The following is a 27,806-nucleotide window of genomic DNA, read 5'->3' as shown; positions in this document are numbered from 1 at the left end:
CTTGAAATTGAATCGATCACTAATGTCGATCTCGCGACGGGCATTAGCACACTATTTATTCTTTCGTTTGCCCTCTCCGTTCCAGCAACAGCGACGGGCACCGAGCAGCCCCGGTTCAAGGAAAGTCCCCGGCAGCATTCGTGGATAGCGTCCCTAGCTACGAGCGTCGACAGTTTTCGAGAGTGACGTGTACCTCCACCGCCTCTATCAGCCGGTGCGACTCGACACGCTAAGTATAAAAGCGTCCGTTCGGCACCAAACTCCTCAGTGCGGAAAAGATGCATCTAGTTACCACGGTTACCCTGCTATGCGTCGCGCTCGCGGGTAAGTAACGACTGTTTGTATTTCGGCACATTGGCAACAATTGCACCTCTAACGACGGACAGAGATCCTACGTTCGTTACGCTAGTTCACTAATAGATCTTCACATAGATGCTCGGAAAGGTTCTGCGTCCGTTCAGAGTAAAATGTGGTTATAGAGTCAAAGCTGTACGCATTGTTCATATGATGATCGTGACGACTGGAAGCGATTCGTGTGCGTACGCAGCTAAGCGTAAAGAGCCGTGAGCTCAGCTGGCTACGAACCATCATCACATAAATCAATAGCTGTATCTCTTCTTTGCGTTTCTTCCAGTTGTTTTCTTATGGGTGCCAATATACTTTGCGCGTTTCACTAATAGGTAACATTTACGATCCGTTTGGGCTGATCCAGCAACCGCAATAGATCTCCACGATACACCTTCTCGTTTTAAGGGGACGCACCAAGTTCCGATGACCTATTGTGCACTACGGCAGTAAGCGTGCTGGCTATTGCTGTCATTGACTAATCCAAGCCAGCACTAATGCGAACAGCAATCAGTTTGTTTTTCTGGAATATACCCTCCCGGCTCCTGGAAGGCTGCGGCGTATGATAGCTGATCAATATGCGCTTCACTGGAGACAGGTCTTATTGCGATTTATTTTTACCAGCCACGCTGGAACAATGAACCCTGCTGCGGCCCTTCTAGAGGAACCCGTCTTGTACAACACTTACATAAAGCTATATCAACAAAAAGTCTCGTTGCTTTACTCACTTGTTTACCGTCGTGTTTAAAAGATATGCATGTCGGTTACTATGTACTCGTAAGCCTCTCTAGTATCAATTACACAGTTACATTCTTTATACTTGGGTTCAAAGTATATAGGCGCCAAGCGGATTTTTTGGCCCAACAATGATAAGATAAAAGCTACCGCAAGATAAGCATAACTTCACCCGACAACAAGCAGGAATTTGGTGGAAAACGTTTTTGGAATTTTGAATTAAGAAAGATATTAATAATTCTAAAGTAATATAAACTAATAGGTAACATTTACAATCTGTTTGGGCTGATCCAGCAAGCGTAACAGATCTCCACGATACACCTTCTCTTTTTAAGGGGATTGAAACCTAGGCTTTTTTGTATAACCTTCGCTGCCTATCACAGTCCACCTAAATATCTAATGGTTAATTCATATCGGTCTGACGATGCAAGTGATAGCATCGTGATTACGTTAGCATTTATGCTGAATGAGAGTGACTCGACTCACTGATATTAATTGTCAGCGCGATCTTTCGCAGTAGACAAACGAAACAAACTCTCGTGGTAAACTGTGTAGTAACTGTATTGAACTGGGATAAGATTTACGTTGTTCGGTTACGTGCATGTTACGAATGTCAATAGAAACAAGCACCCCCATTAAGGAAATCTCGCAGCAAAACCCACCTATTCGCCCTTAGTTGACAAATAGAAATTTAGAGCTTTCCCTAATTACGTGCGAAAAAAGAGCACGCAGAGCTCAATTTCAAGTGAGATTCTGGAAGCTCGGAAGGACCAAACGATTGCTTGTGTGTATTGCTTCTTTATCTACCTACTAAAGTCGAGGATATGTGGTAGTCTAGTTTCGATAGCGGGTGAAGGAACTTCTTGTTTATTACTGGTAGCCAGCCGTCTAAAGCAATGCTTAACGGCCTAAGGAACGGACCTATGAACCTTCTATGCTTTTGGGGCGAGCAATTGTGTGAGAGATAATCTTTTTTGTAGCTTTTCACTGAATCAAAATTAACATTATTAAGAAAGTCCTGCAAGATCCGGGATTTTATTTTTTTTTTTATACCCTCTTGATTTTTGTGGACTCGATCGTTTTGATTTGGGACAACGAATCTAGGCTGAGTAGCGGTGGAAATGTGCCCCTTGACAGCGCCAGCGATGTTAGTGATGAGAGCTAATATACCGCTGTCTGGAATCGAAAATAGATTTCCAATAAATAGTCTGTAGTTTGCTAGTAAATTTCAATCAAAGACGTCAATTACGGCAGCTTATAATACGGTAAATTAGTCACTCTTCTCCTTTAATTTCCGTTACCAGGTGACGTTATCTAGTCATCAATCTAGCTAGTAAAATGTTTATTGCAAACATAAGATCTTCCTAAATCAGTTACCAAAAACGGTTACACTTATAACGAAAGCCTTTTGGCTCATGTGAATTCGTATAGGTTCACAGAGAAGTGCATTAATGGTGCAGTTACGACCCATGATCGACATTGATAGAAAGTTGAAGGATCGACCATTTTATTGGTGAAGTTATAGTTTTATCACTGTCCTAGTTATTATTTGCTAAGTGTCTTAGAACGTTGAGACGCCGACACAATTTTCGAGAAATACACTGTTTACGCTATCGTCTGTAGCCTTTGATTGATTTCATTTGCGTATTCCATAGTCCAGCCACAGACGCGTAGGCAGTTTAAATTAGGCTTATCCTACCGTTCGACAGAGACCTATATTGACTATGTGTTATTACCTCGAAGTTACTGATGTGCAGCCGCGAAAAGATTATTTGCGCGTATATGTTTTTCTTCTTTGGCGGCAACTGTTTTCGTTGAGTATCCTACGTGTTACGCCGCCATCAAAGCCGACGCGGTTTTACGCTACGACGCAGTCATAGACCAACTCAATCGAATAGCTTTGGAAAGAAACTGGCAAAGTCTGATTGTTGTCTAAACACGCCTCGCTTTATTCAGATCAATACGATTATTGCTTTCATTAGTGACCGGTGTTTTGATATACTGCCAGCCGACAAACTGAATCCGGTTCTGAACGTCGGTGTCCTATTTTCAGCTTGTTAAAGACAATTTATGGTTGGCCCAAGATAATTGTCCCAGCTAGATCTTTGCCTTTAAGATGTGTGCTGTATATGGGACCACGGTCGTCGTATGCAAACCCGTGCAAAACATTACTGTGCTTTTTTACTAAGCTCTTCCCATTTCAGCGAAAGATCGCCTACAATATTATTAGCTACCTCAACTGATTTACTTATAATGATGAGAATTAGCATACTTAGCTAAGCTGATCTTTTTGTTTGTTTGTTTGTTTGTTTGTCCAGTTCTGAAAGCACTTTTTTGGTTTGTCAGGTTTCATAGTGTCGTCCCACCATTTATCAGCATTCGTTTGTTCTTGTGCCATACTCATAATAACAATATAGATAAAAAAGCAAGGGAATCTTTTTGCGAGACAAATAGAAATGCGTAAATCGAGAAATCGTGGATAGTGTCCTGCTTTTCAGTCAGTGTAGCTAAGCAGTCCGTATCAAGTCGATCCTACCCTTTGCTACATTTTGCTCTTCTGTAACTCGCGTTGCAATGAGGAATGTGCCGCTTAACGCTCAGTACCAGACACGAACAGTGGGGAGCTTTACTGGTCGCGTATTTGACAGTGGCATGCGACCTCGGTTGTGTTTGTCATTCTTCCGGCACGAACTATATAAGTAGTACTAGTCATACTTCCGTAAGTGGCGTCCACGATTCTCTAGTACGTGCTGTCTGCCATTTTTTCCCGCCATGTCGAAGCCGATGTCGGCATTGTGTTTGCATCCATTTGCATTTCGAATTTCAAACTCTAGGGAACGTACGGATAATTTTTGGCCCTTTATGAGGAATAATCATTCTACTTGGTCATGTCATGTAGAAGTTACGTATCGTTCGTGACGGGGCTCGAAGCAATGATCAAGTGATTATGTATGACGGTCAAGCAGCGAACTTGAAATAGCTGAATTTTTTCAAATATATACGCAACAATTGATCATATCGACACTGACACACTGACTGAGCTTGAAACGATGAGTTCAAGCAAAAAGGTCGGTAATGTGGCGCCATTTAAAATTGCCACTAAAGAGGCTGTTTCAGCTGGCCGATACGAAACGTCTCGACGTACCTACTTAGTCATCACTTGTGTGACATCACTTGCGTGATAATCATTCGATCAATGGGAGACAAACAATATGGCGACAATCGTCGATGTAGTTTCTGTTCAACAATCCGCTGCCTTAGACGAATAGACCGTTCGTTTGCAGAAACGATCTCCCATTTCACCTATTATAATTCGAATGTTATATCGCCGTTGAAAGCTTGCCGTGGCGCGCTCTGCTGGGCGCACTACGGAAGGCTTTGACATAGGATACGCACAATATGGCCAAAAAATTATGTTATGACAAGACCATGGCCGGACAATTAAATAATAATACGGTATGAGATAATGATGAAAATAGTCTTACACAAGGAGCGTAATTCTTTATACGGTTACATATCCATAGCGAGAATTGTGAGGGGTTGCTTATCCTCTGCTTTATTTAATGCTGCGGTGTTGCTCTTCATGAGCAGATTTACTGCCCATTGCAAGCGCGCCAGGCATCTCGGCTGCCCATCGGCGATATGCTATTTTTAGAGTTTAGACTTTCTATCCACTTAAGCGATGATTCGATTCTTCTATATATAAACACGATATCTATTGCATCCACATATACTTTATATGAATACAAAACGAACATTCAAAAGATCACAAAACGTCTTTCCTACTTTGTCTAATCGACCATCATTATGCGTGTAGTACTTGGATATTTGTGTTCCCGTTTTTCCGATCATAACTTTCGTTTACATTTTTAGCTCACCGTAACTAATTATCATTGTGTATCGTGAGTGACAAGCGTTACTGCGGTCCGTTTTGTTTGCAGCCAGAGCTGATGGTTCCGCCGTGCAGTCTCCCGCCATAGACGCGTCGGATTCCCTATGCCGGTCCCTCGACACCGCGTGCGCCAACTTATGGATCTCGATTCAATGTAAAGTGACTAAGGTCAGTATAATAAATCTATTTAGTGACACAACAAACAAAAACGAAGAAAATTCAAAAGCTCACATTACTAGGGATTTCATAGCAGAGTATGAAGCTAAACTGATATAGTATATTTGTGATTTCGAGATCACAGTGTAATGAATACGTCCACTTACGCCAACAAGCCAAGGTAAAAAGACGTAAATTAACGAATGACTTTTTGCGATGTTTGCGGTACGCTATTCATGTGTGACGCGTCATAGAGCTGTGTTCCACGTTGGGAACTAACCGATTCCTCGGCCGTTGGAAATGACACTGAACTCTGCGCATTGTGCAAGAAAATGGTTAAGCAAGCTAGACATCAACTTCTCACCAACGAGACTCAGTCTGAAATAAGGCAGGTTGTCGATGGATCTTGTGACATCTTTCTGCCCGTCACGCCTCTGAATACCCTGTGCAAAAAGCTGATGAATTTGTTTGTAGATGAGCTTAATGACGTGCTTGTATCCAGGATGAATCCCACCCAAGTATGTAGCATTTGCGGTCTTTGTTGGGCGTCGACCAAAAAAGCCGGGCTATTCGATCGTGTTAGCTACGTAACGCTTTCCAAGGAACATGAGGAGGCCAAGTGCAACGCTTGCAAAAACACCATCAGACGAGCCGTGTCCTTCGCTGAATTAATTCCTCAGGTATGATACTTACTGGAACGGATCGCAGTATACATATGTAGTACTTACGAGAAAGAAATGTTTTGATAGGTAGTATATACAAACGGGTATTGTGCTATTCGCTCGTATGGTAATGTCTGCACTGCGATATGGAAACCACCGCCAGGGTTTGCCTTTGGGATGGAGAACTTTGGTAAACGGACTGCAAAGACGTTTCACACATTTTTAGAGCGTTTTTAATGACAGCTTACCACTTTCCACGTTGTTGAGGCCGGTCTGTCACTTTGCATCAAAGTAAGACAGACGGAAGCCTATTTTTAGTTCGTGAACAGATCCCACAGCTTTTCAATCCTCTTCTTCGTTATTAACCAATAGGGTTCAAGCAACCGCTACGATAACAGCAGCAACAACAATAACGATGACAAGAACGGCGCGCACCACGGGATGCCTCTTAGAACGTGTCTGTAGGCAGACATCGCGCTTTAACTAGAGCAACTTTACGTCAGATAATTCTCTATCAGAGTCCATATTCTTTTCTCGTGATAATTGTAGACATCATCGAAATTCACAGAAAAATCTGCTGTGTACGACATCGAGACCGCGCAAAGCTTCGATCTCCCTGATGCCGTTTATATAAAAATGCAATAAATAGTAAACAGTAGATTTTCATAGGAGAATACGTACAATGGATCGTTTAAATAGATTTTTGTTTCTACAGGAATCGGTTGCTTCTTTTTGACTTTTCGGATTATTTCAAAGCTTATGTACGCACCCTGTTGCCTGTGTTCATAGTCGACTCTCAGCTGTTATTTCTGCGATATATCTCCGTGCCACTGTTTAAAGTTTCTTCACTGCAGGTAGCCCTAAATAGGCCTATTAAACTACCAAAGGTTGCTATCCGTCGTAGGCAGACATTTTTACCTGTACGTGCCGGATGAAGGTAAAAGTGCAGCTGATGTTTTAAAAAGGGGCTTTGCTACGCTTCTATGAGCCCGTAACATTCGTAAATTTCTATAGTGCAATGCAAATACTACTATCCGACACATGAAGCCGTAACAGGTTACGCTCTAATAAGGGTATGCATTAAATGTGTTTTGTCGAAACCGGGGTAACAGCGAACGAAGATAGCTAATATTAAAATGTAATTCTTCTATTCTGGCAGGATAAGGTCGTTGATGGCTTCATGAAGATTTGCGAAGTCGAATCTGGAAACAGAAAGCAACAGGTATCCAAGCGACTAAAACGATCCCGATTTAAACGAATGAAAAATACTGACGTTTTGTCGAACCGCCATTTTACTGACATGAAATTTTCTAGCGAATAGGCGTCCAAGTACGTTGGATTGCGGTTGCCGTAACGTAGCTAGCAACCTATCACCTAGGTTCACCTTTTTCGCTCAAAAATTACTAAACGAGAAACAATCTGAATAACACGTTTCTGACCGTTTTCAGTGCGAACAGTTTGCGCAGATTTATGTTGACAAATTATTCGAAGCCGTCAAGAAGGATGTGAGTAACATCGACCTAAAGTTGTCCTCTCGCACCTCTAAAATCAGTTATTTACAAAATATACCAGTGTAGTCATGGTAGCTTTTTGCTAGATGTAGATTCGAGGCAACCCTTGCCGTGAGAAAAATGACTTTAGACCGTGTACTCAGAACTGATCATCGCACCAGAAACAATATTTCCTAGTGGATAAAAACGTATTGGTTTCTCTGCTAAAGACTCCGGAACGTTCATGTCAAGCCCTCGAGCAATGCCCGGGAGATATGTTGCCGACGTCGAACTTTGTCAACCTTAGACCGTACGGAGATGTTCAATGCGAGTTTTGTGAAGCAATGCTGCATCAGCTAATTGTTCAGTTTAATAATACTACTACCAAGCTGCAAGTTAAAGCTGTCCTTGAAGGCATCTGCAGGGACACCGGTTCCTTGGCCAAGGAGGTAAGAAGCGTTCGCTGATCAACGATAATGGATAATCATATTAGCGACTATCTGTATCTTGGTTTACGAATAGGTCATCATTCAAGCCGTTCAGTGCCGTTCCGTGAAACAAAGCTGCTGAAATGACTACAAAAACGATAGCTGTTTAAACGCCAAGCGAATATTACTACCAGTATTATCCAATGCTATTAGAACGAAATAGGAGTACAATGTTGATATATACGTAGACGAGAGGTTTTACGTATCCGGCAATTTGCTTACGCGCAGTGTGTTACGTGTTTGTTTCGCCAGCGTGTAGGGCCTCTCAGACACACTCATATCATTAATGGGGTGTCTGTTTCTAGTTGAAAGCTGCCTAAAAATACTGCTGCAGCAACAGCATCAAGCGGAGAGTATTTCGGAATCGCTTAAGCATTGAAACGGTCATACTTGGGTTTTGAAGTAGATAAAAATACGTTCTAATAATCACACATATGTCTAATTAAAATCGCGTCATGTGACTGCTACGTATTGAGCTTTAAGTATAAATTGGCTATTTAAGTGTAAATTTGGCTCGCTCTGAGTGATCATAACCGAGTTTTCGTTCCTGTAACGTTCCCTAATCTAATAATCATAGCAGAAGGCTATATGACGAAAACTTTTTGTATACGCTTTGTCTGCAGTAAACGTTTATTCCGAGAGTTAGATATCGTCACGTAAATTCTGTCCTATGTCTCCTTTACTCGCCAGCCTGGTCGGCCCTCCAAATGGCCCGTTTTGATGCCGCGAGCATCCAAGTTGCAGGTTGGCTTTCAAAAAGACGAAGAAATTTCTGCAAACTAAAAAACTGAGGGATGTTCAGGACATGGTTCGTTATCGTCTTTATGTACTTGTCAAATATTGCTAGGCCGTTATCGTAATGGGGCACCCAGATGGCGTTCTGCGCCGCTAAATACTGTCACGAACCGTCCAAGTGGGGTGATGTGATAGGCTTAAAGGGAGGCTGGGCTAGAATATCGTTAACGAGAACCTGCGCCTTGAGTGCAGTTAAGGATCTCGCATCGATAGAGCGGTGGCCGGGAGGCACTAACGGCCATTTGCGGTATGCTTCTGCTTTCAACATCTAGCTATAACTCGCTGGATTGTAATTATCTGAAAAAGATCAAAAATTCTGGTAGCAAGGACGTCGAGGCCACCGAGGGAGGCGGGCTCATCGGGCACATTGTGGCATTACGACTAATGTACATCGTATCAGATCGCATATGATAACCCACCTTCATTTGTTTGCAGTGTTTGGATCAAGTGACGAAGAACTTCGACGTAGCTTACGATGGACTGCTCAATTTTCTGGTAAATTAGTTTGCGTTCTATTTGTATTGTTTTAGTTATATTTACTAAGTGTTAGGTATGTCTACGAAGTTATTAAGTGAATAGTAGCGAACGAAATACGTTCGTTTGCTATGAAAATTGAATTTTCTAGCAGAACAATGAATGCAGAATAAGGAACTAAAATGATTGCATTTCTTTCTCAGAATTCTCCTGTGGTTTGCAGGCTTCTAGGTCTGTGTTCGGCTTCCGCGAAGTTCGAGGTCACTGCAACGACCGATTCACTGCCGATGGCTCGACTAACTTCTGCGATAAGCCGACAAAACAGTACGTGACATGCGAGAGCCATTATACTCTATTAGCGGTTTGGCTGCACTTACGGAGACGGCAAACAATATCGAGGACAACTTTTTACTAAAATTATTATCCGCTTTTAGTTTTTATTTAAATTTCTCGTTATTTCCCCTTTTAACACCCCGCCATTATCAGCTGAGTTACAGACTTGATAACGACGTCTAATCCTTTACCTGCCATTTCATTCGAATGGAACAGCTTTCAACTGATGCTGCAGTACGGATACCCCCTAAGAGCCTAATATGAAGCATTTAAGGGCCCGTTCTTGGCTTAAACTAATATTTATGCTAGGCAATGCTGTTACTATAAAGCTTCCATCGAGGAGTCTTGTGTCTCTTGATAAACTTACCTCTCTCTGCATTCCCTGTTCATCTAATATGCATTATTGGAGACTAATACCGCGCCACTTGATTTGACCCTGTTTTTGTCGTTTTCATTTCAAACTGGTCCAGCCGGCAGATCCACTTCTTCTGCTAAGCAGCATCCATTAGTGTTCTGTTATTTGATCGAAGTTGCATGGAATACGCATTGGTATATGATATCAGTGACACCCAGATGCATTTACAGAGATGAGCATAGAGGGTGCCGCATGCAGCGCCTGCACGTATATTGCGAACGCCACCTTCCCGGGTGACACCGTGGCACTGGGCAAACTTATCCTTTAATTTTTTGTTTCGCAAGCTGTCTATTACATCTTCACCGTATCTAATAGCAATATAACAGAGAACAGGTCTGTGTAACTGCACGTTAGCATCGTATGTGAATACAATAAATCCCACATTCGAAACACTGCGTGAAAACTTACATGCATGGCATAATGTTAAAGGGCTTTTTGGAGATTCTGTTGTACGATTTAAGCTTTGTTGCACCCGCGAATAGAGAAAATGGCACGCATTTTGTTGACAGAAATCTGCCGGTATGTTCCGTCGACTGCGTCTGCCCGAACTCAATTCTACTGTACCCTACTACTACTACTACTACTGTAAAAAAAAACGCAAGGGATACGTAAGGAAACGACGTGGACACGAATTAACCATAACTATGCACATATTTTACTCTTATTTCGAGGACGTCACGACGTGAAGAGACTGAGCTCGAACAAAGCTTGAGAGATTAATAGATCTAGCTTTAAGATGATGCGTGCCACATTCTCTTCGGAACCGTGGCAAATCAGTTTGCTTGCGTAACTTGCGCTGTGTTCATCGATTTCCTTAGATAACTCGTCTACAAAAGCACTTCGATTGAAGTGTCTGATGTACTTGACGACGTAGCACACTCCCGTTCCTGTATTCAAACTTCAACGAAGTACCGTGTTGACACGAAATGTCCATAAATAGAAGTTCGATCACATGGCTTATATAGGTCGCATAGAGAGCACAGCAATAACCGGATAAACAGATCAAACTGAAGTAAGCGTGCAGTCGAAAGCAGAATTAGAAATTCAAATCTAGAATTCTGCGTTTGTCGGCTTTCATCGAACCTAAATAAGTAGAATACTTGCAAAGAAAGAAATCACTTCATTTAAAGAAAGAAACAAGAGGGGCATAAAAAAAAACTTGATCCAATTTTCGAATAAGATTACTGATTATTTTTAGTTTTGGAAAAAAATTAACACAGAGCTCATTTAATAATTCAGGTCAAGGTGAAAGCCTTCGCTGAAGACCTGTGTGTATTTCTTCCGTTTGGCCAATTCACATGCATGGATTTTTGTTGCGACTATCTTCCCCTTACTGATTCATGATCATGAGCCCAAGTTGGACTCCGAATGGATCTGCGGAACGCGCCTTTTCTGGTGCAACAACAGACCCCCTACTCCTCGTCCGGATATGGGTTGCATGATATTATGATACGATCGGTTGTATGCTTTAAACATTACGAAAACCATGTTAACTAGACAACACCTCTCTTGAAAGATTTTCATGCATTGTGTTGTGCAAAAAAGAAGCTGTCAATTGTTCCTGTTTTAAAGCAGCTCTCTGTTCCTGTCAACACCATAGATGTCAAAGAGCTCGAATGTCAAGTTTGTCGTTTCCTGCTACGAGACATCCGAGCGCTTCTTCCTGAGAACAAAACCGTGGGATTTGTAGAGTATGCTATGGAAGGGGTGCGCGGACTGATAGTGAATTTGCAGTTGCGCCGAAAATGCTTCAACCTTATTGATATGTACGTACTCCGAGACGTAAAAGCCATCATTGAGGAGGCCAACGTTAATGAACTACGTAGCCAGGATCAGCTGCGGCTCCCGCAAACTCACTTAATCGATGCGTTGCAACGCTTGGAAGCAGCAAGCCTCCAGGAACCATCTCAGAACTGTACTGTATGTATGACAGCTATGGAATGGGTGTTCCTGTTCGCCAACGGACGAAGACACAGAGTAAGCATCAATAACACCTCGAAATGATTTGACTGTTCAGCATAAAGGCCTTTTTTAGCAAGGCTTGTTGATCTTGATCCTGTCGTGGTTGGCGACAATAACCAGCGAATGAAGGCGATATCGAACGGTCCAATAGGTCCAAACGGCACCGTTAAAAAAATAGTCGGTAATTTAGTACATCTTTGTTTAGGTTGTAATTAAATTCGCTCTCGATGAAGTATGCAACAAGTATCCGCAAATTCTCGTTCCGTGCAAGCGTTTCAAGGATACGTACGCTCCACAAATTTTGGACCTTATCGAACATCACAACGTGACAACAGCTGGTGGGGTGTGTAAGCTTCTCGAGATTTGCCCCAATGCTACAAGCGTGTTTTTAAACTTCACAGATAATCGCAAACCCATTAAAATCAGTCTGAATGACGTCGTTAGTCGGGACCAAGACCCGTCCCTGAACAGCGTCTGCACTACATGCGAGCTCGTTGTTTCGTGGGTAGCAACTATGCTGAACGCAACGACAACTGAGGTGCGTACGAGTGTCGCGGTTAAACAACGATTGCGATTCCAACAACAAAATAGAGAAGATCGATGATTTTTGTAAGGTGTTCTTTAAAAAATTCCTCGATCGTCTTCATATGGCGTCTTTCTGCACTAGATCCGTTTTTGAGTCGCGAAGCGCGCCTTCAGAATTGCACAGAAATCTATGATTTAAAGAACTATTCAGTGCGCTTTGCCCTGAGCATGAGCTACTCAGACAATTCGTTGAATTAGCGATTCTCTAAGTTGTATTGACTTGTCGATTAATGTGCTCTTCAGAATGATATCATCGCTTTGATTAATGAAGTGTGCGACTCTTCATGGTTTCCTGATAACCAGCGCAACGAGTGCCGGAACATGGTTGCGGCCTACGGAAGCTTAATTATGCATTTACTCGTTAACGCGATGGACCCCCATAAAGTCTGTACGGAGATCAAGTTCTGTGCAGAGCTTACCCAGAATCGTGGTATGTTTGGTCTCTTCCGCGATGAGATAAGAAATAAACAACAAGTTGATATTGACACTGCCGGTGAGCTGGTGCGAATGACAGAGATGGCTTCTACTAATGCATTTCAGTGTTAGATAAATACTTACGGCAGACAAGCTTTGGTAGTATCCTTCAGTGACCTTGCGTTGCGTCGTTTTTGTCTATTTCTTTTTACCTTTTCGCATCTATCGTTGTTTGGGCGTAACCGTTCTTTTTACTATACATCCTTTGTTTTCAAAGTACTAACTGCATTTTTCGGTATTAACCCAATCATTTTTTGCCTGTTTGAACATCTGGAGCGTTCACTAACAGCACAAATGGGCATACTTAATACTATCGCCAATGTAAATCGTTAATACGTTTTTGCAGTAATGCGCACAGCAGAGAAACCTGCTGAGATCGGACATGAAATCTGTGAAATGTGTCAACTTGTCGCCAGGTACCTTGTCCGGGCTCTGAACGTAAGTGATTATACGAACGAAATTATAATTCATCTTGTCACTTCTCGCTAACCGGGCTCGCCACTCTGTGTGACCAATCTAAAGTGTTTATAAAGTACGTAGTGATAAGGAAATCTTTATGTGAGCCAGCTATTGTATCAGTTATTTACATCTGTGCCATTAATGATAATGTCACCGCAAGAGCGGATAAGATGGGTGTTGTTGATGTGTTAAAGTACGCTGCTTACGGAAAGCCTTGATGCGTATCGAATTCCTCTACTAGAACGACGATGCGAAGGACAATATTGAAGCAGTCTTGCAACAGATATGTTTGCTTGTTCCCGCGGACCCTGCTAAGTGCCAAGAGTTTGTTGACGAGCACATCGAAGCTCTCTACAAAAAACTCCGAAAAGACGTGACGGTTGACCATATCTGCAAGGGTTTGCACGTATGCGACCAACCGAGACAAACAACATTCGCAAAGACCAGAAATTGTGTCAGAGTTGCAGGTCAGGGTTGCATCCTGTGCGCTGGCATTTCCGAATGGGTTCTCGCTAAGATCAGGAGTATGAAGTCCAAAACCGAGATTCTTGCGGGCTATGAAAGGCTGTGCTCGATTCTTCCTGGGAAGGACCGCGCGGAGTGTCAGAACGTCGTCGATACTTACGGAGAAATAATCTATAACCTGATCAGACAAAACGTTACCTCCGAGCAAGTCTGCAAATCGCTGCTTTGCTGCGTAGCCCGTCAACCACAGGACAAACATTGTGAGCTCTGCAAACTAGCCGCGACATGGATTATCGATGAGGTTAAGGTGTGCACATTTGATGATGTGAAGGGGTTGAAACGCAGCTTTTTCAAAAATTATATGAACATATTAACATACGTGTTCGACTAATACTGCTTATGGTAAAGAAGAAATGGCCGACTAGAAAAAAATAAGAAACAATAGAACAAAATAGACTTGGTATTGCAATGTTTCTCTGCCAGTGACATCGGATGATGTCGCAGTGCTTAACAAAGCCCGCACAGAACCTCCCATCGGCACTAACAATGCAATCATCTTATTTAACCAACTACGCTGAGCAGAACCTGACGAAATCTGCCGGTACTTAAGCTTGTGTAGTTCCACAGAAGCCAAATATGTGTCCTCTGCGCCCCCGCAGCTTCGTGGTCTGTGGACGAGCTGATGCTATGTCCTTCAGTCTGTCCTTGCCTAAAGAGCTTTAAGGCCTATTTGTAATATAATATAGTGTAATAATAGTAATGCAATCCAATAGTTTCGTTTACGAAGAATCGCTAATCTATTACGTTCAAGAAAATATGCTCTTCGTTCCTGCATCTCGGCAGCATAAAGGTGCGATCTATCATACTGTTCTCAACAATATTAAGGTGTACCGATGAATATTTATGCTTTTCTGTGATCCGAAACGCTCTGATCTATCGCTTCTTGAACAGCTGCCTATTTTCTAATATCGATAAAATATCGACGTAAAGACCACGTGACGTTTTCATTTCTCTAGTGACATGTTTATGCTGCAGCCGGGCACACAAATCATTTGCAATAATAACACGTACAAGCTTTTCCTATAAAATCAAACGCATCATCTAAATGTGCTGCTAGACAGCTTAAAATCGTATGCGTGTCGGCGTAACACACCCTCTGATTCGGGTCTTGTAGAGCACAGATGATTTAGGCTACTATTCGAGACGTTTAGACTGTTCGATGTGACCCCAAGTTCAGATATCGAAAATCATATTTAATTTATATTTTATATCTTTGATTACCTAATTTTATCTAATCTCGTTGACCGAGTACCCGGTCTCATATTAACAAAAATGAGTAAGAAATATACCAACTTTGACCGATTTATCCTAACATTTCATCAAGGTATGTACATATATGTACTGTAAAACCTGGATTATTAAGATTGCCTGACAATATAATGTGAGAAGGTTGAACTATTAGCGAGTGAGAAACTGCTGTCATCTTACCTATTTTTTGTAATGCATTGCGCAATAAAACCGAAGCCACCATGAGGCACAAGAACGTTATCGTGGCCTATGAGGAAGTACGCTAGTCCTCGGCCACATCTGCTTACACACGGAAGGTCTATATGGCTTAGTGCCACATACAGACTTGACGCCGACGTCCCAAAACTAGCGGCCGCAACGACCGGGTCTATTGCACAGCAGTGGCTATCTGCCTCGTAGATGAATTCAAGTTACACTGAAATGTTCTGTTTGTTAGTTTGCGTATATAAATGCTCATTGATATCACAAAATACGAAAGTCCTTCTGTTTAGAACGAGCAGTCCCATAGGAAAGTTAGAATGCGTAATTTATGAAAAAAGATTATGTTTTTTGCGAAACCGGCTTATCCTCTAGATCCACTAATAGAAACAGATTTGTTCACGTCTCGACACGTTTTCGAAAGAAAATACAATTTAATAACAGGTGATTTTTAACTCAATACGTCACTGATGATTTGTTGGTCACGGTAAATAGTAATCCGGATCAGTAAAGCCTATGGCGCCAACCTATCTGTGCTCGACAAGTCATGAATGATAGTCATAGAGCAACAGGTTTTAGTTAACGCTTGCAGCTTAGTTAACTTAAGAATAATATCTCCGCTGACCACACATTGGAAAATTTTTTAAGGTATTGTAAATGTGTTAGCTTTGCTCACTGAATGCTAACCGACTTCTCGATGGTGTCAGGGCTTGCATATAGCATATTTCTCCAAGTTATTTGAAGTTAACGATTATAAAAAATTATGTTATCTAACAAGTCTATCTAACAAAATCTTCAAAAACGTTATTATTCGTAGAACAACAGGACGGAAGTTACCATCGTCCAGGCCCTAACAGAAGCCTGTTCTGCCATCTCGAATAATAGGACCAAAAGTGCGAAATGCGTCATTATGTCCAGTCGCACGCTAGTCCATCTGATCCAACAAGATCTGCCAGCTAGTGAGATCTGTTCTACGCTCGATATCTGCGAATCTCGATCTACTGCCGCGAAGGTTGAATGTCCTTTGTTGTTGTTTTGATTATTAACAGCAGAAAATTTCCTCAATGCTACGCATTTAGTTCTATGTGGGTCCCTTCAGCTGACGTCAGCCGTTTGCCTGCGTTGTTACGCGCAAAGTGCACCGAGACTTACGTCATATAATAGTTACTATTTGATGAAATATGTCAGGAACGAAAAGGATAATCATATGGACAAGTATATATTGTTGGAAGGAGTTAAATTCGATTTAATCGCAGTATATGCTACGCAAAAGAACTTGGTCTGCAAATGACTATCATTAATAATGGGAGAACGTTTCATTCGTTTTTGCGTCAACAGCGCCAGTTAATTGATGACAACGACTGCGACGTCTGTGAAGTGGTCGCTGATTGGCTGGTCAAACAGTCGCTTATCAACACAACCGAGGCCTTTATTATTAAGGCGTTGGAACAAGTCTGCAAAGTTGTCCCTGTAGACAAGAAAGCTTGCCAGAACATCGTCGACACTTACAGTTTCCTGATTTTCCAGCTGCTCCGTGAAAAGGTGACACCGGTTCAAATCTGTTACGTTATTGGACTTTGCAATCAACCTCGTCAAACGCTCACCGTTGCGCCAAAACAACTGGTCTTCAAACCTTCATGCATGCACTGTGACATTATCCTCAATAGACTCATCAACGAAATCGCAATTAACAAGTTGGAAATCTGCCATGAGCTTTTACCTCAGCGTTTACAGTGCCAGAATTTCATTGACGCGTACCGAGACATGATCTTCCAGCTTTTAAAGCAAGATACTACCTACTCGGAGACCTGCTGGTTAGTCGGTCTTTGTGAAGAGGCGCGACCTCCCGTACGCATCGACCACTCTCTCTATACAAGCGTCATCACCATGGTCCTGGCTCAGATTGAGGTGATAGTGAAGCTAACCGCTTAAATATACTAATGAAAGTTTTCGACACGATGTGTTTTATTGCAGTCAATGTGAAGTCATTTAATGAAGATCCTACCGGATAACTTCGATAGAGAACATCAACTTGTAATGACATATGAATAGAAATATTGCAAAATGAAATGAGTGTGTGAAGTGTGCCTTATACTTAATTAATATCGGCATATACTACAAGTGTCTGCTATAAGCTAGCTTCCGATGATTCTAAATAATAGCTAAATGGCCTCCTATTATCCGTCTTAACCTTCGCCCTCTACTCTATTTGTTCCGCTCGTTTAGAACAACAAGACTGAGCAAGCCATTCTCGCAGCCATGAAGAACGTCTGCAGTTCTTTTAGTACTGACAGTGCTGGTCAGTGTCGCTATTTTATTTCTACGTACGGAGACCAGCTCCTGAAACATATTGGCCAGGACCTGGACTTGCAGGAAGCGCACAAAACGATCACACCTCGCTTGACCTCGTCCCTGATGGGGCGGCCCCTCGATAACAGTGCGTGATTGATGCGTCAAGGAGAATAGTCTCCTTACACCTCTGCGTGATCAGTCAATCAACCAATACGTAGCTATAATGACAAAAAACGTTTCTTTTTACCTAACAACAAATGTGTCCACATCTATCGCTGCCCATCGGCTAGTCGATGAACGCAGGCGGAAGTGCTCATTATCGCGGCGACAATAGCAACTATAAGTTGAAAACGTGTGGCGTCCCGTCTACGTTAATTAAGCATGACGTTTTGCGGTTTTCAGCATAACTTAGTTGTGCCTATTCGTATTTTTGTGTTCATAATAATGTTTGCCAATATATATGATCATAGTTTCATGTGTAGTAACCGACACCTGATAAACTTGCATGTCTTTTAGTAACTTTAAGTAGAATGCATAGATACTGCGTGCGAATAATCGTTGGTTGATGCTAGAATGCTTGTGGGCTGCATTTCTATTGGGAATATAGGACTGAATCTGGTTCGAGTGTAGCACGAACGTTGAAAAATAATTATTTTTCCCTGAAACTCGTCGTTATCGTAAATAACTTGAATGTGTTTCCGTGTATGCTTCGGATGTTGCATAGAAATTCTCGTGGTCTTCGGCCTTCGAAGGCCGTGAAATGGTAGATGAGCTATTTCGATGTTGCTCATGCGTATTTCGACTCGTGTTTTGGACACGACGATTCGCAGGCCCGTCAAAACGTCGTTCTATTTTTCATTTTATAGTATATGCCATTAGTCAATCCAATATATGCTGTTGCCTTTCCAACGATCGTTCGCAGTTCGGCAATCTAGGTTGATTGAACGTCTTGCCCAGATTAGCCAAGACTTGCGTGCTTTATTAGGATTGCAATTTTAAATGGTGATGCAACGTACGATGTACACATTAAGAAAGATCCAGTTAACTCTTGACCTTATTGAAGGCTAATCCAGTAAATCACAACCTATAAATGTATGTGAGCTTTGGTTCCGGCGATGTCATTGGATTTACATACATTGCTATACCACACAAGCTTCGAACAACTCTTATATGCAGCACTGACCGGTGAAAAGTATTTTTAATCTCTTGTGATTTCAGTTGAAACTTATCATAGATATCACCCAAACCTACGACGTAAAGTACTAGGTGATGTATTTTTCAAAACCAGGCTTATGACAATGGCTTCACGCCGCTGTGCGTCACCGTCAATGAATGATGAGCTTTTGGACTCATTAGAAAATGTAAAATAGAGGAAATGGCGTTAGTTTGTCCTTGTCCCTACTGATATATACAGTCATCTATTCGAGCTATTCCCTCATTTAATATAAATTATTTTCAACTACTCACGGTTCAACCGTCCTATTGGGTTAAGGAGCTTAACTTTGGAGATCCCGCTGGCATTTTATGAATTTGAATTTGCTTGGAAATAATCAACAGTTCTATAGCCATTTATTCATAAGGCCGTTTACACTGTTTTCAAATATAATCTGAGTCTGTTGTCGTCCTGAGACCCTGGGAGATATTGTCTCTAGTACAGTGTGATTCACTAAAACCAAATACTTTGCATAGAATAGACTAGTTTGTTATTACCTGTAACGCTGTACAATGCAATAGTGTCTTTCTTTTTTTGCTGCCAGCAAAGAGTAGTCTTCAAGTGTCACTTGAATTTAGGTTAATTATGAGCAGAACGACAAAATGATCTCCTAGCGAAGCATAGAAGTACGTATGAGATATTTCCGTGAGCGTGCAATGATAACGTGTTTATTCACTGAAACACGGTGGTCTGGGTTCGAAACCGCGCATAAACACTTTGTTCGTATTACGATCAAGTCATCTGAGGAGACGCCTAACGGCAGTAGCGGACGTACAATTTACACCGTTTATTTATACATGGAAGTAATGATTTGACTGGCAGCTTCTTCTCCATGATATGTCAGCGTGATACGGATATCTGCTAGGTGCATCAGCTGGCTCGGCTGTTATGCATGTCGTTAATTTTTACCCCATAGGACTTCGACGTATTTCCACGATCAGTGTACCTTTTGTTGTCTTCGGGGGGCTTTAGACCGAATTAAAAAAATCTTGACTTGAAAAAAAAGACTACTTGTTGCACGCTACAATAGGCAAACATTTCCCATAGAAATATTAACTTTTAGACATAAACGTAACGAGTACCTTGATTTTAGAAATTTTTCGTATGGCATAGAAATAACGTGCTTAACTTACAGGTTTTATTTTAAAGATTTATAACTATAATATATAGAATGGCCATTTTAAAAACGTAATTGCAGGCCAAAAATGCTCAATGTGCCAAATTATGGTGAACATCATCGAATTTGGATTGAGAAATAATAACAGTCGACATGAGATCGAAATCTTCCTTAACAAGGTCTGTTCCGCTTTGTCAACTGATGAGCAAGCTACGTGTCGTACTATGATCGATGTTTACACCAGCTACATCATCCAGATGATCGAGAACTTAATTAGCTCGAAGGAAATCTGTCAAGCACTGACATTTTGCCCCAGACGTGAGTACCTCTCCACCCTTTTTCTCTACCTTAAAATATTATCGCTTATCGTACAATTAAGCTTTCAAAGCTATCACGTATATTCTTTTACAGGACTTAGATAGCTCCACTTAGGTTACTTTTGTGATAATTGTTACCCTTTATTGTTATTATTATTATTATTATTATTGTTATATAGAATCGAGCTGAAGAATTTAATTAATAGCTACACTTGATTAGCACAGGTCTTCCTTAATTCGTCATCCATAGACACGGACAACTTTGATTTATGATGACCCTATAAAAAAAATCCTACACTTTTTCCATGGATACGGCGGGCTATAACAAAGTTTTTATCTAACGCACAACGAATGATAAGCGTATATATACTACTGTTATAGTAAATATAAGTCACGTAATAGATGTGAGTTGTGCACGTCTATCGATATTGGCGGTTTATGGGAAATGCAAATGGGCCCTTTTGCCCAAGCCGCTGAACGAGAATCACGCGGCGTAAATCAATGTAAATGTGATCCTACGAGCGTAATGTAAACGTACATAATATTATATAAAATTTGTACGTTTCTACCGCTTGCTGAGTTGCTCACCAAACAACGGAACGTGTTATACTGCCTACCGTAGGAGTAGTTCTGAGCTGGTATTGGGGAAGAGCGAACGGGTCAAGTAAGTCCTGTTTCCAAGAGAGCCAAGGGAACGGACGGGTTCGGTAGCGCCGAGAAGCGACTCCTTCCTCGTTTGCCGATTCGCATGGCTCCAACCGAAATGGAGCTCCGTGTATTTGGTCACAGGTGTTCAGTGCATAGCTGGCTTGCGTGGCGGTCACGTACTCAATCGGCGGCAATGTTGTCTGCATTCAAGTGGGCCGTTTGCATATCGATACGTGCCCATGTAAGCCCGTATAAGGAAGTGAAGGCATATTCGTTCCTATGTATTACATGACAAGCAGGACAACTTCTAGGGAGCGTTGCCGCTAGCTAGTGTTTACATTAGTAATGGCCATATAGATTAGCACGGTGTTCGGTGTTGATAAGCGGCTGCGTTAACAGAACGCGATGGGACAACTCATCCTGATAAAGATGATAACGACTGTGATACTCGTCAGGATGCCGTTACTGATAGAGTTTTTGGCTTACTTGTTGAAGTGTGATTTCGATTAGCGAACTATTATGGTGAAAAGGGATAAAATTGTAACTATTTGTTTGCTGTTTTCTGTTTGCTTTGGTAACATATTCAGAACCGACTGCTTAAGCTTCTTATTTTTTCAGGTTGTTACGATCTCAAAATTGTCTCAATTTGAGTGTCATTGCCGAAATCACGACCAGTTATTCGAGGCAGATTATCTATAAGTTTACGTAATTTGCCACATCACTGTTTTACCAATGCGAAGGGAGGACAACAAGTCGAGTGGACAGTCAGTAACTATATATTAAGTCAAGTTGCGGGCTTAGCTTTGACACTAGGCTTACCACCCCAGATCAGCTTGATTGTTTTTCTCACAAGCTTGCATCGTTAAACATTTCCATATCACCATCAGGCTTTACATTTAACTAGAAAAGCTAACAAATCTTAATCTGGCCGATTTTCGTGTGAATCAATTTAGAAGCTATCAACATCAAATGCGAAATCTGTATATTCATCTTAAACCTTGTCGAGGACCAGCTCGGAAACAATCAAACTGAATCTGAGATACTTGAGGTGCTGGACAAGGTAATTTTCCAAATTGCGCATCCCATAAAGGACATATATTTATTCGATTTATATAATTGGCGGGCGTCAAGTGAAAGGACGCTTACGTAGATCGCGACGATCATTTATCATCGTGCGATAGGTCTTCTCTCATCTAGCAGTAATAATAACAGTAATATGGAGCTGTATTATATTTAGACAAATTGCGTTTACATCTAAATATTGTCCTTTAACTTCACTAGGTGTGTATTTTTCACTAGGTTTACGTATAAAATAATGTACCTGTGATATTTACGTCCAGACCGATATGAAATTGACTTGTTTTGCAGTCCTGCGACCTTTTGTCACCCCAGAACGTTTCGGAATGCAGATTCATCGTCAAACAGTTTGTCGATATGACCATCACTCTTCTAGTACAAAATGCACCACCTCGCAAAATCTGTGAGGAGGTCCGTCAGTGCCCTAAAGCTCTTCAACCGGTGAAGAACATCGCCAGTATTTCGGCAGCTCCTCTTCAGCGGCCAGACGAGAAGTGTTCACTCTGCAAGTGGCTCATTACCTGGGTAGACGACAAACTCAAAGAAAATCATACCGAAGTACGTTTCACGTTTATTTCATTAGCGGTGTTGTACCTAAGCGAAGAGTTTCAGCGTCACCTAAATATTATATGCACACCTTGTACTAAATAGACGCATTAACACATATAGACATGGTGGTGTCGGGGAAAAGTGTTCGTACGAGTTCTTTTTGAACAAAACGACAAACCTGTTATGGTAAACGACGGCATGTTGTTTTTCGAAATTGAGTAAAGGTTTATCGTCTAATATTATCGCGCTGTACGAACCCCCCACGAAATTGAGAATTTTGGCGATTCACGTTATTGCTAGTTTTTATGCGGCTTCCGAAACTTCAATGAGGCAAACCGGAAAATTCTGAATAGGTTTTAGACTAAGATAGCTTGAAAATGTGTCAAAATTGTTTGAAAACAATTTTTGATAGAAAAAATTAATTTTTAACTTAACAATTGGATCGTTCAGATAAGTTTCAATTCACATTATCCTTTCCTGATTTTTTAACGTTTTTGTATCGTTTTGGTGTTGTAAATTTTTAGTTTGCTGTCGTGCAAAACGTAATTTCGCTTAATTTTATTGTATACATCGAATTTAACCGACATTTCGATAAGTTTACACCTATTGCGTACTGCTAGCTGTACGGTTAATACAAAAGTCACTTGCGGGCTATTGAAGGAATATTTTGAAGACTGATCAGTGAGTGGTTTAGGTTCCAGTTGAAGCTGTCATCGCGGTGGATCATAGTGGGAGAGACATTTTTAGCACATGCGCTTGTGGGATTTTTTTTTAAATATCTAGTTTTGCTTAACTACAGAGAAGACTTCGCAATCATTCAAATATTATTCCTTTGACTTGTGTCATCGGACGCACACTGCAGGCCATAATCAAGGAGGAGTTGGACAAAGCTTGTGATCTGCTAAATGATTCGACCGAATGCAAAGAAATGGCTAATAGCTACGTTGATATGATCGTGAAAATGCTCGTACAATACGTTGACCCCGAACAGATCTGTGAAACGCTTGGAAAATGCCCCAAGAAGGCCGTCCTGTCGAGCAGGGTTGAACCACCATGCCAGCTTTGCAAGTACTACGTTCACGAGCTCCGCGACAGACTCAATAGCAGTAATGCCGAAGCCGAAATAAAGAGTGGTCTTGATCAGATCTGCGCAGCTCTGTCTGTGGATGGGAAGGAATGCACAGATCTTGTCGACAGGTACACTCACCTGTTAATTAGAGTGATTCTGGAGAACACTGATCTCGAAGTCGTCTGTCGAACTCTTAAGGTTTGTCCGACAAAAATCACGATACGACCAACAGCTACGAACTGCGATTACTGCCAAAAAATTGTGAACTTCATTTCAATGGAGGTCAAGAACGAGGATAATGACGAGAAGATTATAGAAGTAATCGAAAAAGTTTGCGACTATGTTCCAATCCAATACCAAGAAGATTGCCACCGAATGGTGGAAATTGACGGTATGGTAATCTTCCGAATGATCGCTGAATCGGTGGATCCTGACATCATCTGTGCCGCTATCAAACTTTGTTCAACGTAAGTTCGTTCGATTAATAGGCAGCAATGTAAGGCGCGTTCATAGAAAAAAGGAAAAAGAATCTAAATTGTTTGAACAGAAATCTCTTTCGTTCAGTGCCGAATATTATGCACTTTTTTCCACCTAACTAAAAAACAGCCGAGAAATTAATTTTTGAAAAATATGATAGGGAATCGAAGCGAAAAGCACTTTTGTTATCGCGGACATAACAAGCACAAGAAAACGGTGTAATTACCTTTAAAAAACGAGTCTAGGTTAAAGCTGGGTTTTGCGGTCAACTCGTACGATAAGTTTGCTCACATTTAATTTTATACAATTTAACTACCTGCTGCTATTTTAGCAATGGGCCCGATCTTGTCTGCACATTATGCGAGTACTCTCTACACTATATTCAAGAGAAGCTCTACGATAATGCGACTCAGGCGGAGATTCGATCAGAACTTGACAAAATGTGCGCGAAGTTGAAGAACCCGGGAATGGCCAGCGACTGCAAAGAGTTCATCGACGTCTACGGAAGCGCGCTCGAGGTGATCATCGCTCAAAAGTCAGTACATATCAGCAGTACTTCGAAAAAGTTGTAATTGGCAGAAGTTCATAGCGGAATTTAAGATCGTTAGATTGACTTACGGTCCTGGTCTCGCAAATACGTTTGAACAGATTTGAGAGTTCAATAAGTTTCATAGGCATTAAACAGGACAAGTTAAATTTTTACAACTTATGTAAGATACATGCGGCGCTGCTATATGAAAACATCATAGATTTTCTGTTATTTACAATGTAGGTAAATGAGCCTAACGTTTTGAGTAACTCACCCCGTCTTCTCTTAAACTTTGTTAGACTTGATCCTTCTATCATATGTCCCACGATTCATGCTTGCCCGAGCTCGCGTGGCATTCGGACCGGTCGCCGACCCTCAACAGCCCGCTGCCACGACTGTATGTCCCTTACGAACGCAAATCCACTCGGTTACCAGTCGATTTGCGTTGACATGAAGAGCCTATCCCTACACAAGGTTATTAGTAATTTCATATCCGTACATATTTCTCTCCATACATACAAGGTTCTATTAATGTCGAAGAACGAAATCTGACCAGCTGGGTGTCTCTTTGGTCTGCCGAAGCTTGTCGGCCTTCTCAAGAGTGGACTCTAAATGATGAACCCAAATTTCATGTTCATTGAAAATTAGATTGCATGGAAAATAACCCCACATATTGTTTACGCGAACGCATTGTGTTGTTGGCTTTCAGTGCGAAAACGCAGCTATGGCTGGGGAAATTGGCGGCAGCAACCTCACAATTTGCAAGGTGAGTTGGTGCACTATAAAAAGAATTAATTTGTTTCTAAGCATTACTTTTTTTGCTAAAAATTTCTTCATCTTTTAAAAGACATAATATAATGACAAGAAAGAATGATGTCTGTCATATACCGAAATGTGTTACTGTTCAGTAGGAATGGACAAAGATATTATGCGTCACGACTAATTATAATTATATATTTTTATTAAAGTGTCCTACACGTTTTTTGAGTTGATCGGGCTCGACTACATTTTAGGTGGAGAACAAACAATCAGTTAATGGTCTTTGCTCTGTTTTTAGCTAGCTTCTTCGAGTAATGTACTTGTTAAAGCAATGATAAATTATTCATGTATCCTAAAACACTTTTGAGTAATTTACAGAGTTAAAAACTGAATCGCGAATGTAGAATGTAACGATAGTAAAAACAAATTAAGCTATAAAATGTTTATGTAAATGATTTTTTGTACGTATACTGTTGTTTCCAATGCTTCTAACAAACGCGTGTCTATATTTTCAGCTAATTAAGGCATGCTATGCCGAACAGGCAGACAAAGGCTCTTTCACGTGTACCTCTAGAGGTTGCAAATACACCGCCTAAAGGTAACTTACCATGCTGTGCTTCGTTTGAAAAGTTCGCTACTAAGATGTCAAATCGTCGACCACTGCAATTTTTTTACGCGATTCAATGAATTAGTTACTTGCTCTTAAAACAAAATGGGACCTCCTTCTAATAGCTTTAGTTCATAATAAATGATTCCCACCTCTCATGAAATGAGCTTTCTGCCTTCCACGCCCGTAAACTAAGAGCTTGGTTTTGACATTGCACGTACATTGACGTTATTTCAGATCCTTTGACCGCTCCTTCAAGGTGTTACCCTGGATACTTATATTTCGCTACGCATTACTCCTAATGATTCATTTTAATAACTTGAGAACAATGCTTATTAAATACGGTAGTGCACCTTCATTTGTTTATGATACCTAACTCTGAACCGATACTCTGGGAGGCAATCCTCCTGCGTGCGTTTTTTCTTACGTACAGCTTCAAACGACCCGCACATTTCAAAAATGCTTGTAGAATTTATCATGATCGAATCGGGACTGCTATACATTGGAGGCGGGAAAGACCTCGCCGTTTGGTCGTTTTTGAGAGCTGGCTTAATTGGAGTGTTCGATATAGCATTCAATGAGACCATGATTACAAAAGCAACACGGAGGTGAGCTGACAGCAGGTTTGATTGTAAAGCCAGCTACCCTTTTGGTACCCTTGAAATTCCTCTAAAAACCGGGAGACGAAGAAGGATTTCGTCTGAAGCGACCCGAGAAATCCGTTTTGTTCGAAATTCTGCTCACATCGCTAGGACTGGGGAAGCCTTTCGTTGTAGCGCCGGGAATGACATGCCTGCTTTCACTCTCATTCTACTTTCCGTGCGTCACTTCAAAAGCGTCGTTTTACTCTCTGTTCAGATTGTGATGATCAGATGTCAGATGAATGTCTCTCTAATCTAAATGAATAACCATTAAAAATCAACTATCAATAAACTACACCTGTAAATTTAATCCAGTACGAACTTTATTATACGAATAGAAACGCTTGACTGACAGATGCGTCGTCTATATGCGTGGGTAATAATGGCAGTAATTCACAGATCGGTGATGAACCATGTCGGGCAATTCGTCCACCGATTGCCAGACCCCATGCAGCATTTGAAATGGTTCAGCTAGTCATAAATCGAGGCGTGATGAAGATACTTTGACGAGGATAACTACAAGAAAATAAATTTTGAGTTATCTCAACTCTGTAGAGCTGTCTAGGTCGGAATTGCCGTAACAATAACATATGGCATATGCTCAGACTGCGTACGGCTCTCAATATACAGCCAATAGATAAGTGCCTATTTGATGAGCTGCTGAAAAATATTACTCTAATTCGTAGACGAGTTTGAAGGACATATCAAGCATGCCAAATAATATTAAGTCGAATATGCTACCGCGCTTGTTTTATGTAAAAGACAATAAATAAATTTCGAGAGTGTGCCGATATCGTTCTTTTAGATGTGTATGCATGTATATATATATTAGACGGATTGAAAGATCCTCCGTAGTTTCCGTACGAAGACGAAATAAATAAGCTCATGTCAGAAGAACCACGCGCTTAATAGCTGCTCGAATTCTACGATCCCTATAGTGAATACAGGTCTAACCTATTTCAAATAAAACAAGAAATAGTTTCGACTCAAGGATGGCCTCTTATAGAATGAAAAATCTTACTGATATGCCGACGGTTGCGGACAAACGGAGGCTCGTGTGTAACAGATTGAATACGAACATCCCACGGCCTCCGTATTGTTCTTCAGAGAGACTCCAGAGCCGGCAACTGCAAGGTTCTCTCAATCAACGATTGGCCAAGTGAAGTTACTGATTGAAACCGTGTCGCATGAGATGCAGCTCAGCGGGAAAACAATTTTGCTAATTTTTATCCCACACAATGGATTCTGTGTCTGGGCATTTTCATTTCAATCAAT

General features: G+C 41.3%; 1 protein-coding gene across 4 annotated transcripts; it reads left to right on the top strand.

Moving 5' to 3' along the window:
* Nucleotides 1-217: 217 nt before the first annotated feature.
* Sap-r (prosaposin) lies at nt 218-27,322 on the top strand. 4 transcript variants are annotated; one of them, XM_022843271.2, is made up of 24 exons: nt 218-324; nt 5,022-5,140; nt 5,383-5,808; nt 6,950-7,012; nt 7,239-7,295; nt 7,511-7,729; nt 8,999-9,058; nt 9,241-9,361; nt 12,149-12,285; nt 12,576-12,762; nt 13,153-13,244; nt 13,507-14,037; nt 16,054-16,248; nt 16,575-17,144; nt 17,463-17,673; nt 19,940-20,176; nt 21,777-21,883; nt 22,192-22,458; nt 23,312-23,985; nt 24,327-24,530; nt 24,824-24,998; nt 25,234-25,290; nt 25,799-25,881; nt 26,128-27,322. In XM_022843271.2, the coding sequence occupies exons 1-23, from the start codon at nt 279-281 to the stop codon at nt 25,877-25,879; spliced, it is 4,836 nt and encodes a 1,611-aa protein (XP_022699006.1). In that variant the 5' UTR covers nt 218-278; the 3' UTR covers nt 25,880-25,881; nt 26,128-27,322. The 4 variants fall into 4 exon arrangements, with proteins under 4 accessions (XP_022699006.1, XP_022699009.1, XP_022699007.1 ...); XM_022843274.2 differs by lacking the exon at nt 13,507-14,037 and having other exon boundaries at nt 219-324; XM_022843272.2 differs by lacking the exons at nt 12,149-12,285; nt 12,576-12,762 and having other exon boundaries at nt 219-324.
* The last annotated feature ends 484 nt before the right edge of the window (nt 27,323-27,806 follow it).

Source organism: Varroa jacobsoni, unplaced genomic scaffold (assembly GCF_002532875.2).
Source record: "Varroa jacobsoni isolate VJ856 unplaced genomic scaffold, vjacob_1.0 scaffold_1052, whole genome shotgun sequence".
In the NCBI taxonomy this organism is placed as follows: Eukaryota; Metazoa; Arthropoda; class Arachnida; order Mesostigmata; family Varroidae; genus Varroa; species Varroa jacobsoni.
This window is presented reverse-complemented; position numbering and strand designations above follow the sequence as displayed.

Coding starts and splice junctions, on each gene's coding strand:
- Sap-r (XM_022843271.2), top strand. CDS start 279: ATGCATCTAGTTACCACGGTTACCCTGCTATGCGTCGCGCTCGCGG. Junction 14,038..16,053: donor GGATTATCGATGAGGTTAAG/GTGTGCACATTT, acceptor TATTATTCGTAG/AACAACAGGACGGAAGTTAC. Junction 23,986..24,326: donor GCTATCAAACTTTGTTCAAC/GTAAGTTCGTTC, acceptor CTGCTATTTTAG/CAATGGGCCCGATCTTGTCT.